Source organism: Accipiter gentilis, chromosome 18, assembly GCF_929443795.1.
Source record: "Accipiter gentilis chromosome 18, bAccGen1.1, whole genome shotgun sequence".
In the NCBI taxonomy this organism is placed as follows: Eukaryota; Metazoa; Chordata; class Aves; order Accipitriformes; family Accipitridae; genus Astur; species Astur gentilis.
In genome coordinates this window covers 7008979-7024052 of record NC_064897.1, presented here as the reverse complement: position 1 = coordinate 7024052, position 15074 = coordinate 7008979, and the positions used below count along the sequence as shown (strand labels likewise).

General features: G+C 42.9%; 1 protein-coding gene across 1 annotated transcript; it reads left to right on the top strand.

The window, feature by feature from the left end:
- Positions 1 to 4523: 4523 nt before the first annotated feature.
- GALNT8 (polypeptide N-acetylgalactosaminyltransferase 8) lies at positions 4524 to 14451 on the top strand. The gene is given in 9 exon segments (XM_049822278.1): positions 4524 to 4603; positions 4605 to 4709; positions 7372 to 7445; positions 7448 to 7537; positions 7930 to 7955; positions 8673 to 8814; positions 10757 to 10901; positions 13648 to 13684; positions 14275 to 14451. Coding segments are annotated over 9 exon segments (876 nt in total).
- The last annotated feature ends 623 nt before the right edge of the window (positions 14452 to 15074 follow it).

The window sequence follows — 15074 nt, the reverse complement described above, 5'->3', positions numbered from 1 at the left end:
CTGTCCTTTCTTCAGTGTATCACAGTGGTATCTGTGCTGTGACACAGGACCAGTGAAGGATCATTCTTTGATCCTGAAAGTGAGTGGAATGGTACAGCTGTTGTAGGTGTGCTTATCTCCTCTCTCCTCTTCACCCCACTATACCCAAACCACGCAGAAAATGTTCCTATTACCAAACATTGAGTGTTTTAAAAATAAATATTTTAAAATGCACTGTATTTAAATACCATTGTACTACACTTGTACTATTAAGTTATTCCTATGCATTTACAACGCATAGTACAGTACCTGTGGTTTAACCGTAGCATGTACAGTACAAGGTGCTCTTTGCTCCCTCTGATTCTCTCTTTTTTTTTTAATGGCTCTAAAATGGGCTGTGCAGTAATATCGGCATAACATTTCAGCTGTGGTCTGAGCAGAGTTTACAGCCAAGAGACTTACCTTGCTGTGTGTGGTGGCAATGTGAACCCTGAACTGCCCTAACTTTTCTTCATAGCTTTTCACATCGTAGTTAATCTGATGGCAGTTCGTTTACTGTCACAGTTTACTGAATTTCACAATACAATCTGCTATGTTCTTGCTAGCTTAGGTTTTTTTTCCCAAGATGACTCTCATTCTGTCACTTTTTCTAACCCTATTTCTGTCCGGAGGTCCTTTATTTTTACCTTTCCTGGATTTCCATAAAATTTCAACAAAAGCATAATCTGTATGTTTCATGAAAACGTGTTTCTCTTCTCTTCTCTTTGTAAGTCTTCATGGAAAAAGTAAAATTGAATTATTATTTTTTTCCAAAACAACCAGTCTAATATGATGCTGGGATTCATCTTTTTATTTCTGCTTCCCTGCTCCCCGCTCTGCCTCCCCTCCCCCAAAAAAACCCAAAAAAGGTTCTGAAAGTCTAAAAGAAGCAGGAGTGTCTTAGCACAGGTAAGCACAATTTCTTTTATGCATCAGGAGAAAAAAATCAGGCAAATTACCATTATTCCTTTCCATCAGAAGGTCAGCGTTTTAGCTTATATGAATCAAACAACCTATTGGCGTGTCGAAGTTGGATATTCTTGGAGCTGTCAAAAACCTAACCAAAACAAACTTTTCCATTGCTTATTTTTTTCATGATTCTTTTGTATCGTTAATGAAATATAGGCTATCTAATTTTCTGGCTTGGCCAGCATCATTGAGAAGGAGGTGCAGTGTTTTGCATACAGAGTTACCTCTATGTTATCGTGAAAGACCAGCTAAGGGTTTGTTCTTGGGCCTTGGAAGTAAGTGAGAGGACAAAGCTGTTGGTGGCACACTGTGTTGGGTTTGCATGGTGAGGTTTTGGTCGCAGGAGAGTGCTACAGGGGTGGCTCCTGTGAAAAGCTGCTGGAAGCTTCCCCCATGTCTGACAGAGCCACTGCCAGCCGGCTCCAAGGCTGAGCCCATCAGCGATGGTGGTAGCACCTCTGGGATAACAGATTTAAGAAGGGGGGGAAAAAATCCTACACCTTCTGCAGCCGGGAGAGAGGAGTGAGAACATGTAAGAGAAACAGCCCTGCAGACCCCCAGGTCAGTGCAGAAGGAGGAGAGGAGATGCTCCAGGCGCCGGAGCGGAGATTCCCCTGCAGCCCGTGGTGATGAAGACCCTGGTGAGGCAGGCTGTCCCCCTGCAGCCCAGGGAGGTCCACGGGGGAGCAGATCTCCACCTGCAGCCCGGGGAGAACCCCACGCCGGAGCAGGTGGGTTCCCGAAGGAGGCTGTGGCCCCGTGGGAACCCCGCGCTGGAGCAGGTTCCAGGCAGGACCTGCGGATCTGTGGAGAGAGGAGCCCACGCTGGAGCAGGTTTTCTGGCAGGACTTGTGACCCCGTGGGGGACCCACGCTGGAGCAGTCTGTGCCTGAAGGACTGCAGCCCGTGGAAGGGACCCCCCCCCCCCCCCCCCGGTGGAGCAGGGGAATAGTGTGGAGTCCTCCCCCTGAGGAGGAAGGAGCGGCAGAGACAACGTAATGAACTGACCCTAAACCCCATTCCCTGTCCCCTGCACTGCTGGGGAGAGGTGGACAAAACGGGTAGTAAAGTTAAACCTGGGAAGAAGGGAAGGGCGAGGAGAAGGTGTTGTAAGATTTGGGTTTATTTCTCATTATCCTACTCTTGATTTTGATTGGTAATGAATTAAACTAATTTCCCTAAGTCGAGTCTGGTTTGCCCATGATGGTAATTGGTGAGTGATCTCTCGCTCTCCTTAGCTCGACCCACGAGCCTTTCGTTGTATTTTCTCTCCCCTGTCCAGCTGAGGAGGGGAGTGATAGAGGGGCTTTGGTGGGCACCTGGAGTCCAGCCAGGGTCAACCCACCACTCACACCTAGCTCCTCTCCTGCATGCTGACCAGAACACACTCACTGACCTCAAGTTATTCCTGTGGGGAGACGTCTCTGGTAAGTCTTACTCTGCAAATTGTGGCAGGTATTCTATGAGAAAGTCCTACATGGTGCAGGCAGGAGCACAAGAAGACTTGGTGCAGACCCAGAACCACAGGCAAACTCCAACCAGCAGCAGAACGCTGAGTTTCTTTAAGCTTACAATGGCACCCTGGAAGAGACCACGTAAAGTTGGGGTTTGAATATCTCCAGGGAAGGAGACTTAACAACCTACCTGGTTTACCTGTTCCAGTTTTTTGTCACTCCAGCAGTTTAAAAATAATAATGATAATAATTAAAAAAAAAATATTTGTATGTTTAGATGGAATTCTCTGTATTTCAGCTTGTGCCCCCTGCCACTTGTCCTTTCAGTGGACACCAGGACAAAACTCTTTCTCCATCTTTGTTAGTCTGTCTCATAAGATATTTATATGCATCAACAAGTCCCCCTCATCCCGAAGCCTTCTCAGGCTCTCTCAGCTTCTCCTTGTGTATCAGTCCCATAATCACCTTAGTGGCTCTTTGTAGGATTTGCTCCAGTATGTCCATGTCTCCCTCGTACTGAGGAGCCCAGAACTGGACCCAGCACTCCAGGTGTGGCCTCCGCAGTGCTGAGTAAAGGGGAAGGACCACCTCCCTCAGCCTGCTGGCACTACTCTGTCTAATGCAGCCCAGCGTACTCTTGGCCACCTTTGCCGCAAGGACACACTGTTGGCTCGTGTTCAACTTGGTGTCCACCAGGACTCCCAGGTTCTTTTCTGCTTTTCAGCTGGTGCTGGTCCATGGGGTCGTTCCTCCCCAGGTGCAGGACTTTGCACCCACCCATGTTGAACTTCATGAGGTTCCTGTTGGCCCTATTTCTCCAGCCTCTTCAGGTCCCTCTGATAGGCAGCAGGACTCTCTGGTGTATCAGCCACTGCTCGCAGTTTGGTGTCATACACGGACACGATGAGGGTGTACTCTGCCCCATTTTCAAGGTCATTAATGACCATGTTAAAACAGTATTAGAACCAGTATTGACCCCTGGGGTACATCAGTAGTGACTGGCCTCCATCTGGATTTTGTGCCACTGACCACAACCTTCTGATCGTGGCAGTTCAACCACCCATGATATCCACTTATCTAGTGCATACGTCCTCATCTTGTGCATGCGGATGTTGTGAGAGGCAGTGTCAGAAGCCATACTTGAGTTTAAACAACATCCACTCTTCTCCGCTCATTCACCAAGACACTAATTGAATTGTAGAAAGCTTTAACTCGCTCAGGTTTTCTGTGCCTTTTTTATATGGCACAGTCCAGTATTGTAAACTTAACAAGACCTTGAGAGATTAGGATTCACCCTGTTCAAAGATTTCTGATAGATCAGAAGTCAAAACTGACAAAAAGCTTTTCAAAAGACACTGCAAAGGACCTGTTTGTTGTATTTACCTTCAAGAACAATATGTCCTAAACAACCTCACACAGGCTAGCTGGGACTTTTCTTTATGACACAATATTGTGAACCTAACAAAACCTCGAGAGACTGGGGGTTTCCCCTGTTCAAATCTTTCTGAGCAGATGTCAGAAGATTCCAGTAAGCTTATTAAAGGAGATGGCAAAGGGCACGTTTACTGTATTTACTTTCAAGATAAATATGGTATCAACAACCTGACTTACATGGGAAACCCATTACAGATCATTAATACGTTACTGTAACTCAAGCATAACATTATGGAAATGATTTGGGCCGAATTTAACAATTGGTGTGTTGCCTCTACTCCCAGATTTCTCCACTCATGCTGGTGCAGTGTCCCTTGCTCTGCACTTGTGCAATTGAGAGCAGAATCTGATGCGGGACATTGTGAAATGTGATGTTTAAAAACTGTTCTCGTGTGGGAGGGAGGATCTGATGCTACTCTCATATGAATATCCATTTAGCTGTAATTTCACAGATCTCTTGACCTGCAGTGTTATAAGGAGAATTTGGCTCAGTTATGATGATGGAGAGTGTTCTCAATTGCTGTTATAATCATTCCTCATACTTTCAATCAGCAAAATCAGTGGAAGCATTCCGTGAAAATATAAAACAAATAGAACATGATCTGAAGCTTCAAGATAACTCCAAGACTGAAGTATGCGAAGCTGATAATGCAAAGAAGGAAAAGATTGTACACCGTTTGCTGTACCCAGACTCAGTTGTTCAAATGCTGGGGTGCAGATTTAAGGGAAGAGAAGCAAACTTGCACAGAATCTGTTCTTAAGTTATGGGTATAATGTTTATCTCGGTGATCATCTACCTTTGGATCGACCTATCAGGGACACCAGATCTCCCAGGTACAGTATAAGCCCTCTCTACAATTACAAGGAGCCATGAAATTAAAGAGAAAGGGATCCACATTGCTTTGGACTAAGTTAAAATAATCCACTAACAGATCTCAATTTGTCCTCTGTTTGTTTAGGGTTTGTTTTTCTATCGTTTTCTTCTAAATCTTGCTCAAACTTGTAGCACTCCAAAGACTGTGAAAAGAAGTCACAGTGTAGAGAAGACACTCTAGGAAAAAGAATATAATGTTAATATTATAATTGATATAGAACTTCTGTCAGTAAAAAGGGGAAAACCCAACCATAGTATTCAAAAGATACGAGACCTTCTGGTCTGTTTGCATTCTATTTAAGCCCCAAAGGCAGGACATCTGAAGCATGCTTTCTCTCGTCTCTTACGTTGTCTTATGTAAGCCTCTTACATGCTGAGATATCCAAAGTGGTGGTTTTTAACACCACACCACCCCCCCAAGAAGCAAATCCCTACATTATAAAATTCTGTCCTTTTTAACACAATGCTTGTTTTGCTTAGCTATGCTGTAGAGCGTAATTAGGGAATACCTATACTGCGTATTAAAAGATGATTAGAAATTAAACAGGAGAGGTGGCTGGAAATAGTTATTGGCCAGTGAGTCCCATGAAGGGTGAGGGAAGATTCAGCACTTGAACTGAATCCCTGGCACTCTTACCTTTAGTGCTGCAAGTACAGCCATACTGGACCGGTGACTGTGAGTTTCCTTATAGCCTTATTTTCTCTCTCTGTTTCCCTCTCAAGTTATCAAAGAGTCTGAAGATTAATTACATGGAAAATATAGTGGGCTAAACATCTAAAGCATTAAGATGTAGGTAAGCAGTCCACTTCGTAAGAGGAAGCTTAGGGATTTTTCCAGGGATTCATTGGTTCTTGAAGCCAATAGATAGTATTTTTTAAGCAGACCAGTGATACTATGGGAGCTGGCATAAGTAACCATTAAAAACCTTATTGGGAACAAGTACCTGTTAAAAAAGCAAGCACACTTTTTTTTTTCTGTACAGTATGATAAGGTATACAATTTATTGCAAAAGATAATAGTAAGCTTTACAGGAACTGGCTGGCGTAAATGTGGAAGAATGTCATGCATACACTGCAAGCCTACACCTTTGCACCTACGGTCGCTTGTACTAAATCTGATGGAGGGTTTCAGAAAAGGATACGGCAGGCAGAGAGGGTTGAAAACTGGGCATGATTTAACAACGTCACACTTGGGAAAAGGGGAGTTGTCTTACTGCCAGCCCTCTGGAAGACATAAAAAAGCAGGTTATGCAACTGGATCTTCATTATACCGCTTGGATGGAGCCGGTTCCATCCAGGACAGACAGTAATAAGCTGCCCTTGACTGTGGGTGTCCGTGGGGCAGCGTTGCAGAGGAGGAGAAGGTCAAGGGAGACGGGTCTTGTGCAGCGGTGAGCTGGCCACAGATCCTCCTGAGGCAGCCCTGAGCTGAACGATCCCCACTCTGCTGGGGGGACGTTTTTGGAGGAACCGTGGGATGAGTCTGCGTGGTCCCAAAGAATGTGCGCGGTGCCTGGCGCTCTTTGGCTTGGCATCATAAAGAAATACAAACGCATCGTAAAGATGTATTTGCCAAAACTGCCTTTTGCAGATATTCGCTCAGGCTCTTGTGCTAATGGGTAATAAAGCTAATGGAGAAATTCCAACAAAAATGCATTCCGTTTGTGCTCAGTTGCCACTGTAGAGGTCTACCTGGAGCGTGAGCTTGTCTCAGAGAGCTGCGTTGTGTAGCTATACAACTCATGCAGTCTGAGTATCACTTTCATGAGAGTGCTTCTAAGGCGAGGGAGTGATCAGCCGGAGAATCCAGCTATGCTCTGTTGTCTGCTCTAGAGAGAGTTAGTGATTAGCACTGTGAAGAAGACCCAGTCCTCACTGTCTGCCTGGTGGCCAGGATGTTAATCAGCAGAGCTGACAAATATCCCAAATATATACTTTAAAAAATAAAAAAAATTAAAAAAATCTTTTGACAGTAAGCAGGAAGTCCAGAGGTGTTCAAATAGCACAAAACAAGTTTGTTTCAGTACTGGGAACAATTTATTCTGGGGTAGCATGGAGTTGCACAAGACCTGGTTTACTCTGCAAGAACGATTTTTGAAGCCGTTTCAAGAATTTCTAAAGAGATCCCTTGTTCAAGGGAATCCTCCTCACATGTCAGTTTATAGGTATGGCTAGGCCTACCTTGTTCTTCATTGCACATACAAAGAGATTATTATCTAATTTGCTTTTGTCTGCTGTCAAGTTTGGCCATTGTCATCTCCTTCTGTAAATGCAAAAGCCAAATTTCACTCACATGTCTACTGGCTCGTAAGCTAATCATCAGTGGCTCAGTTAACTGTATTCTTTAGCTTCAATATTTTATAACCATTTTGGATTAAGAAACAGTAATTGCTCTTTTTGTTTTAACAGAAATTTTAGCTTTACCCCAATGATTTATATACACACCTAACACAACTCAAATGAAAAACGAAACTTGGATTTGGGAAATCCCTTTTTTCCCACTCTTATGCTGATTTTTCACCATATGTTTTAAGCCTGTCATCTTAATTCTGCCTTCTTGCAGCTGCCTTGCTCTCTGGCTTTCTTTAGAAACTGTGCTAAAGTTGTTGGTCTTTATTACAGCTATAAAACGAAAACATATCCGAAAGACCTTCCAACATTCAGTATTGTACTTCTATTTATGAATGAAGCACTGTCAACATCTTATGTGCAATTACTAGTATAATTAACTGAACACCTTCTCATTTATTGAAAGAAATCATCCTGTTAGATGATTGCAGTTCAAATGGTAAGTGACCCAGGGAAGGCAGGAGTCCTGCTAATTTATGCCACTATTGTGTTAAATGAATGTTGGTGGCCTTTTGGGTGCACACAGAGTAGACCGCTCTTTAAATTAAAAAGTAAATTGAGTACAGGAAAAAAACCCAAACACCTTAATAGCCTGAAAACAGGCAGCTAATAAGGAACAGGATGATGCTCTGCACGTATTTGAAAAGTTTAAATGTTGAAGTGGGAGAGTATTTATCATCACTGGCTCATCAGGCACAGTACCAAAGTAAGAGTATGTTAAAGAAACTATCTCTGTAGGTATCTGAAATAACTCCTTGAAGAGTGCTGTCTTGGGTTGTCGAAAATACTGCTAGGGGAAGCAGTGGGTGCATTGTTGCTCTTAAAATTGAGCTGAACAAAGCATTGTAAAATCATCTGTAAGAAACAGTCATGCCCTAATCTTCAGGGTGTTCTTTTCTTTTTTTTTTTTTTTTTCCTTGCCTGATGAGATGTGTTTGATTTCTCATTTTTCTAAGGCATTGTAGCTGCTAGAATAACATGTCAGTTTGGGTGGAACAAGAGTTTAAGTGAATTTCCAAAACGATGCTAAGAGGTCCCAACTTTCTATTCCTTTTCTGACACTATTTTTTTCTTTGGTGTTGGCATGCCTACAGCTCTCATAGGAGCATTTCATGTTTTCAGGGCTTGTTTATTTTCTCTTTTCCTTTCCATATGGTAGGAGATACACACAGAAATTACTGCACTAAGACAGCTAATTGGTTGCTCTTATGGCACACGTCTAAAGTTTCTACATACTGATGTTTGTGTACAATTTAGAAGCCAGACAATAGCACTATATGTAAATGAAACTTAGGTACTTAACTGAAGCCCTGAAATGGAAGCTGGTTTTAAAAATAAGCCTCTTGAATTCATGGGTACCTGAATAATTCTACCTGATCTATTGCAAAGAACAAATCAGGTTTTGGTTTGGAACTGGGAGAAGCTAGAAAGCCATTACCTACATAATATTTTCCATTTCTTAATATTGATTAATTTTTTATTATTATTTTTTTTTTAAACATTAAAATGTGGGGGCTGGTTTTAGATTATCTGTAAAGACCTTTGGAAACACATATCACAAATTACAGTGAAAGTATCCTGGACTGCTGAAGGTCATCAGACATCAGAAAAGACAAGACCTAACACAAGCCTGGATTTCTGCCTGGGAGGCATCAACTGCAGATGTTGTTGCAATTTTGGATGCCCATATTGAAGTGAACCTGGCATGGTAAGGCTGTGAAGACTGGGGGATTTCTGAAGTGGGGAGAGGGAGATGGACAAAGACTATAACTGTGTAGCTGGCACAGTCATCCCATGTATGGTTCTCTTTTCTGGCCTGCCACATGTTAATTAACAGCCACAAAGTTATTTAGTTCTGAGAAGAAAAGGGATACAATTGTTTGAAATAAATAACAAAGCAGGCAGGTAACAGAGTAAGCTGTTTAGTGAAGAGGAAGAGAGAAATGCTTACCTTCTCTGTATATTTACTACATTTCTAGGAAAAAAGACTTCATGCAGTGAAATAACATAAGAAGGAGGCAGGTTATTCAGTTCCACTGCCAGCAGTTTTGGCCCTTTATAAGGCCAAATTACTAGACAGCCATAATACCCAATGACTTTAAATTGGTTTGATCCTTATTCCTGCTTTGGCTGAGGTTTATTTGCTGTTGCCCACTAGTTTAATAGTGCATCGTAGTTCTATAGGACTCTTTTTGCAAAGAGAGAAGAAACAAGTGGGTGATGATAGATATTTACATTCTGTTAGCTAGTGGTGTCTATGGTACTGTTTTATGTGAAATGTCTTTACATCTCTCGCCTCTGGGTTGTTGAATTCACTGGCTGACTATTGTCCATGTTGTCTCACTTTCTGGGAGAAAGGCTCTTCTCTCAGCCCTTGTCGGGCCAAAATGGCTCTGTGTGGTCCAGATCTCTCTTTCTCTCTCAATAACACACCAGCTGACACTCCCTAGCTGTTACAGTCTTAAAGCTGATGCTGAAGTCATGGCTTTCAGGACTCATTTGGATAGGTTGGGCTGTCAGGAGTATGTAGGGAGAGATAAAGTCAGTTCTTTTAGGCCTAGCAACAATTGGGGTCCAGCAAAAAGACTCCTTCTGTCAGAGTCCAATACTGTCTGACCAAGTTCTTTTAGATATTCCACATGAGGAGGGTTTAATGTTTTAATATTAATTTTACTTATTTGAAGATACATGGGATTTGATTTAGAAAAGTGATACAGCAATATACTGAAATCACAACACAAGCACAATATAGAAATTGCAATATACATTTGAATCACAGTACAAATGGGACTCATGTTACCGCTCTCTATATGCTCACTGTCAAGATGCTGGACATCCCTAGTTGCCGGGAAGGAACGCATGGGTTGAAGCCAACTCAAGTGCATTGCTCTCTTCAAAGTTCATTTTTCAGGGTGTTCAGTTTTTATACTCTATGTTGAGCTGAGCCACATATACACTTCCCCCATGTTGGTCTGGCTGGTTCAGGAAGTTAATACTTTCTATTGATTATTTTCAGAAGGCTATGTACACGACCAGTTGACCCACTCAACTGATAATGCCATTTATCTGCAACGAAGGCCTCTCTCTGGTCCCCTTGGTGTTGGGACAAGTTCAGCTGCCTTTACAATAGCTGTGGTCACTCCCTACATTCTTCTCTGAGCTTTATGAGCACATCATCCTTGCCTATCTTCTCTGAGCCTTCAGTCATAACGGTTCATTGATCAGTCACACCCTTTCCCTCATACAGCAGCTGTGCCGTCAACGCACGGGGGAAAGACGGTGAATGATCAACCTCAGGGCTTACAGAACCCCTCAGGGTCTCTCCTTCCTTTCCTTTTCCCTTCTTGCAGACAGTGAAGACTCTGGAGCCTGTAGGAAGAAGACCCAGGTAGCAATAAACCCAGCAAGTTAAGCTTGGAACTTACAGTTAGTTTGATTAATGACAGTCAAAATACAGAAGCAGCCTAATGGAGGGGACAATTGAGCCATGGCATGAGCAATTTGGGCTACTAGCACTCCAAGACTGGCATATAACTTTTGGTAGAGGCTGAAGTCAATGACTTAGTTAACCCAGTTTTAGAAACGGGTGGTGAAGTTTAGTACTGTTCACTAGATTTCTACTTTTTCAAGCTGAATAGACTTGTTAATTTTGGTAGAGCTGCACCTATTCTGTCTCGACTAAAAGAAGATCCGGTATTTGATAATATTAATTTTGATGACTTTGAGCTTCTTCAGTAGTCAGTGGCTGCAGATGGGTTTGACTGGGCACTCTGGTGCCTTTATGAACGTTTACCAGCTGAGTGGTGTGCTCTGAAAGATGAAACAGCTCCAGTCTGGTTAAGTATGAATAGCATATGAGAGTGAGATGAGATATACGATGTCCAGCACAGAGCTAGCCGCAGGGAGAAGATGTTTTATAGGTGGTGGGATAGATGTGCTACAAAGCACATAGTATCTAGATAGTTGGTTTGGAAGTGTGGGTTCTTTAGCAGCCCTGAAAATGTCGGGAACACCTGACCTGTTTTCCTGGAAACACGCCGATTATTTATCCCAATCATGCACACTCACCACAGGTAAGGCAAGCAACTGGTCAGATCTTCTCATACGAGCTGTTGCTAACTGTTCCTTTCAAGCCTCCACAGGGCCATGAAATAGGCACTTTGAAACTATTATCTCTACGCTATTGTGTCCTGGTTTCAGCTGCAGTAAAATTAATTTTCTTCTTAGTAGCTGGTATAGTGCTGTGTTTTGGATTTAGGATGAGAATAATGTTGATGACATGCTGATGTTTCAGTTGTTGGTAAGCAGCGTTTATACTAAGTCAAGGACTTTTCAGCTTCTCATACTGTCCTGCCGGCGAAAGCGGGGGGTGCACAAGAACTGGGAGGGGACACAGCCAGGACAGCTGAGCCGAATGAGCCAAAGTGGTATTCCATACCATATTACATCATGCCTAGTATATAAACTGGGGGGAGTTGTCTGGGGGACACCATGGCTCAGGGATTTGCTGGGCATCAGTCAGCAGGTGGTGAGCAATTGTATTGTACATCACTTGTTTTGTATATTCCTTTATTATTATTGTTATTATTTCCCTTCCTTTTCTTTCCTATTAAACTGTCTTTATCTCAATCCATGAGGTGTTGGGCAGGGGAGTGTTGTTTTTTTTTCCCCTGATTCTTTCCCCCATCCCACTGAGTGGACGGGGGGGAATGAGTGAGCAGCTGCTTGGTGCTTAATTGCCGGCTGGGGTTAAACCACAACATACTGAAGGGGAATATTAACCTTTATTTTATTAAATTCTACTCCCCAATGCAACTGGCAACAGAGCAGGTTGCCGTGGAGATCTAAGTGCATTAAAAGAAAGCTTTTGGTTTAGCCCTGTGAAAAAAATGTGAGACCTCATGCTGATACTGATTGATCTCGTAGATTAACAGAAGTTCAGTGGGATGAATGGGAGAGAGGTGGAGCTCTTCCTCACACCTCACTGCCTGTCCTCTCAGTAGGAGGGAAGCTAAGGGTTACCATTCAGTTGTAAGTATCTTGCTTTTTTTTTTCATTGGAAAGCAGAAAGGCATTGCATAGAGGGTCAAATTGATCCTGGTTTAATTACTGAGAGATCAGTGAATGCTGGTGCTGTACCGCTGATACCTCTCAGTATCAGGTTTGGAACTGTCTGCTATCATCTGCTGATGAGATTTCCCTGGTATCTTAATTCACTGACAGTAGTGTCACCTTCCCTTTCAGCACGTCTTTTATCACAGCGCTGGAGAAATGTATGTAGGAGGTTTACGTGCCCGATGGAATACAGTTGATAGATACCTAACAGATCTTGGGAGTAGGGACCTGCCAGTTTTAGAGCAATGTGAGACAGCTGTGCATAAAGGCCTGAACTTGCACTGGGATTTTAAGCAGGTAAGTGGATTTCTATATCCCCATATTTCCGTAAGCTTTCCCATTGTAATGAACCCTTAGACGCTTCCCTTGCAAAGCAGTTTGCTTCTGAATAACGTTGCCTCAATTTCAAGACTTGCAGGTGCCCCTGCGAGAGCTATGGTGAAGGTGACTGAGTTGTCAGGGGTGTGTGGTGTTAAAAACAAGGGGTTGGTCACACAGCTGAAGCTGGGTTACCAGAATTTAACCAGTTCTTACTTGTTATCTGAACCATAGTCACTTATTTGTCCAACTTTCTGTCTGTCTGTCTAGGTGGAATCAGCTGGTTTAAGCCTTTTACTTTAAGTCTTTTAATTTTTAGCTGCGCTGACTAAAAACACTTGCTCAGTTACCACAGTTCAGCTAAGGGGCAGGGAATGTGCAAGCCCAGGTGCCTCTGTCGCTTTTGATGGTCTGACTATACATTGTGAACTCTCTCCACTGTCCACGGTTTGTCTTCCCAGCCTTCCCGTGGGACCTGTTCGTCTTAGGGAAAAAGCAGGCTGACTCCTCGTCCTGCTCGATCTCTGGTACCATCTTCTTTAACAGCATCTGAGCCTGGAAATCCTTCTTGGGGATGAGGCTAGGCTCATCCTTTCAGAGCTCAGCTTACGGCTGGCGATCAGATCCTTCACGCCATTTTCACTTATCTCCATCTCAGCAGGATTTATGCCAGCTGATGCTGACATGCTTAAGATCCCAAGTGATACCTTCATATTCTGTATTCGGTGCCTCTGAATACAGAACATGGTGATACTAGCTTGGTCAGCTAGTCTAAGACAGGTACTGCCCCGCTGCTGGGGCAGGGTAAACAGGCAGCAGCGATAATGATGGAAGGAGAGGTGGGAAAGGAAGCCACGCACCTTCTCCCCTCTCAGGCAGTTCAAACCTTACTACCTTTACGTAATTAATAATTAATTGTTTTTACATGTAACGTATGGACCTGTTTACTGTATCCCTCAGTGCAAAACTAAGCAGGAGACAAATCTTGTGAGAGAGTGGTAGAGAATAGAGGAGCTGAATTGGTGAAAGACAAAGGTTTCAGTGATGTGCACCAAATAATATAGACCTACATGGTCTCCAGACATTCCGCTGACATGGGCTTTCTTTTCTCTTAAGTCTGGTCTGTAACCACAAAACTTCGAAAAAGGTGCAGGTATGTTTCTGGAAGGTTTAGACCCACCTTAAAAGTAAACCTTCGGTTTCTTGTGTGCATCAAGCATTATCATAGTGAAACAACTGGCTGCCTGAAGGAGCCAGGTAAGATCCTGTTTGCTCTGCAGCCCAACCCCTTAGGAAAATCCTCATTTCTGGCATGAGGAGTTGACTTAATCACACCCCACACCATTCGCAATAGTTGGTACTGAAATATTGACTTTGAGATAAGAAATGAATATTCTTACCTGTTATTAGCTCTCTTCTTTCAAAACAGGATATAGTATTAAAATTTACTAAAATGAATTTTTAAACTGTAAAAACCCCAAATCTGCAACCTCCCCCTCGCCCCCACCCCAAACTCCAAAAAGCAGACACAAAATAAACCATTACGTATATTTTAATACACCTTAGAGAGTTCCGTAAGCTGTCATGCATCATTAGGCTGAGGAAAAGGCAACATTTTTCTTTCAGGTTTGTGACCTATTAGTGTTTCTCAGACACATTTGTAAAGGCCAAGAGAATTGCTTCCTGACTGAGCACTAACTTTATAAGCCCTCAGCTTCTTTCGTATTTCCTTTCCTTTTGTAGGCATCAGCCATAATCAATGGAACTAAGAGATGCCTTGAAATCACAGCAAACCATTTGGTTTCATACCGACTTGCAATGCAGACCTGCATGGGACAAAAGTGGAATATCCAACACACAGTTAAGGATAGGGGAAAGACAAAAGACCTTCAACAGAAGACACAGCACTCAAAGCATTGACTAGAGGAGCTTTTTCCTTGAAAATTGCTACGTTCATAATGCAGCGCTGAAAGCAATGATTTCAAGGGTTTGTTTACATGGGATTTTACAATGTAGTAGTTACTGCAGGAGCTATGAGCTACTCGTGCAAAGGTGCAAGTTCATCTCCTCGCATTCTTGGGGCATCACCCCCCTGAGTTTCCTCAATTAGGAGAGGGATTGTCTTTGCTCTCTTTTATTATCACCGGAGAGAAGCAGTTATGTCTAAGAGTGTTTCAACCCACCTGAGTTCCTTATGTTGTCCTTTGGAAGTGCCTGTCTCTGCTCATTAATGAAAGACTGGTTTAGGGTCTCTAACTTTCTAGCTTTGGCATTTCAGTTAGATATGAAAATTCAGAAGAAATGGAAGTGGATTTGACTTCCTTTTGTACATGGTGTTTTTCTCAGGCTGAATTGGACCATTTTTCTTGTCTTGTGTCATGTAGAGAATGCAAAACTTCTTGTCAAGATGTGCTTGTGCTGGCGGGTGAAATGAAGTACATCCTTGTTCTTCTGTCCCTATAATTTGCCTGGACATGATTTAATTTCTCAGTAAAGTTTATTAGATTCAGCAGTATGCCACACTAAGGCTGTATTATGTTTAC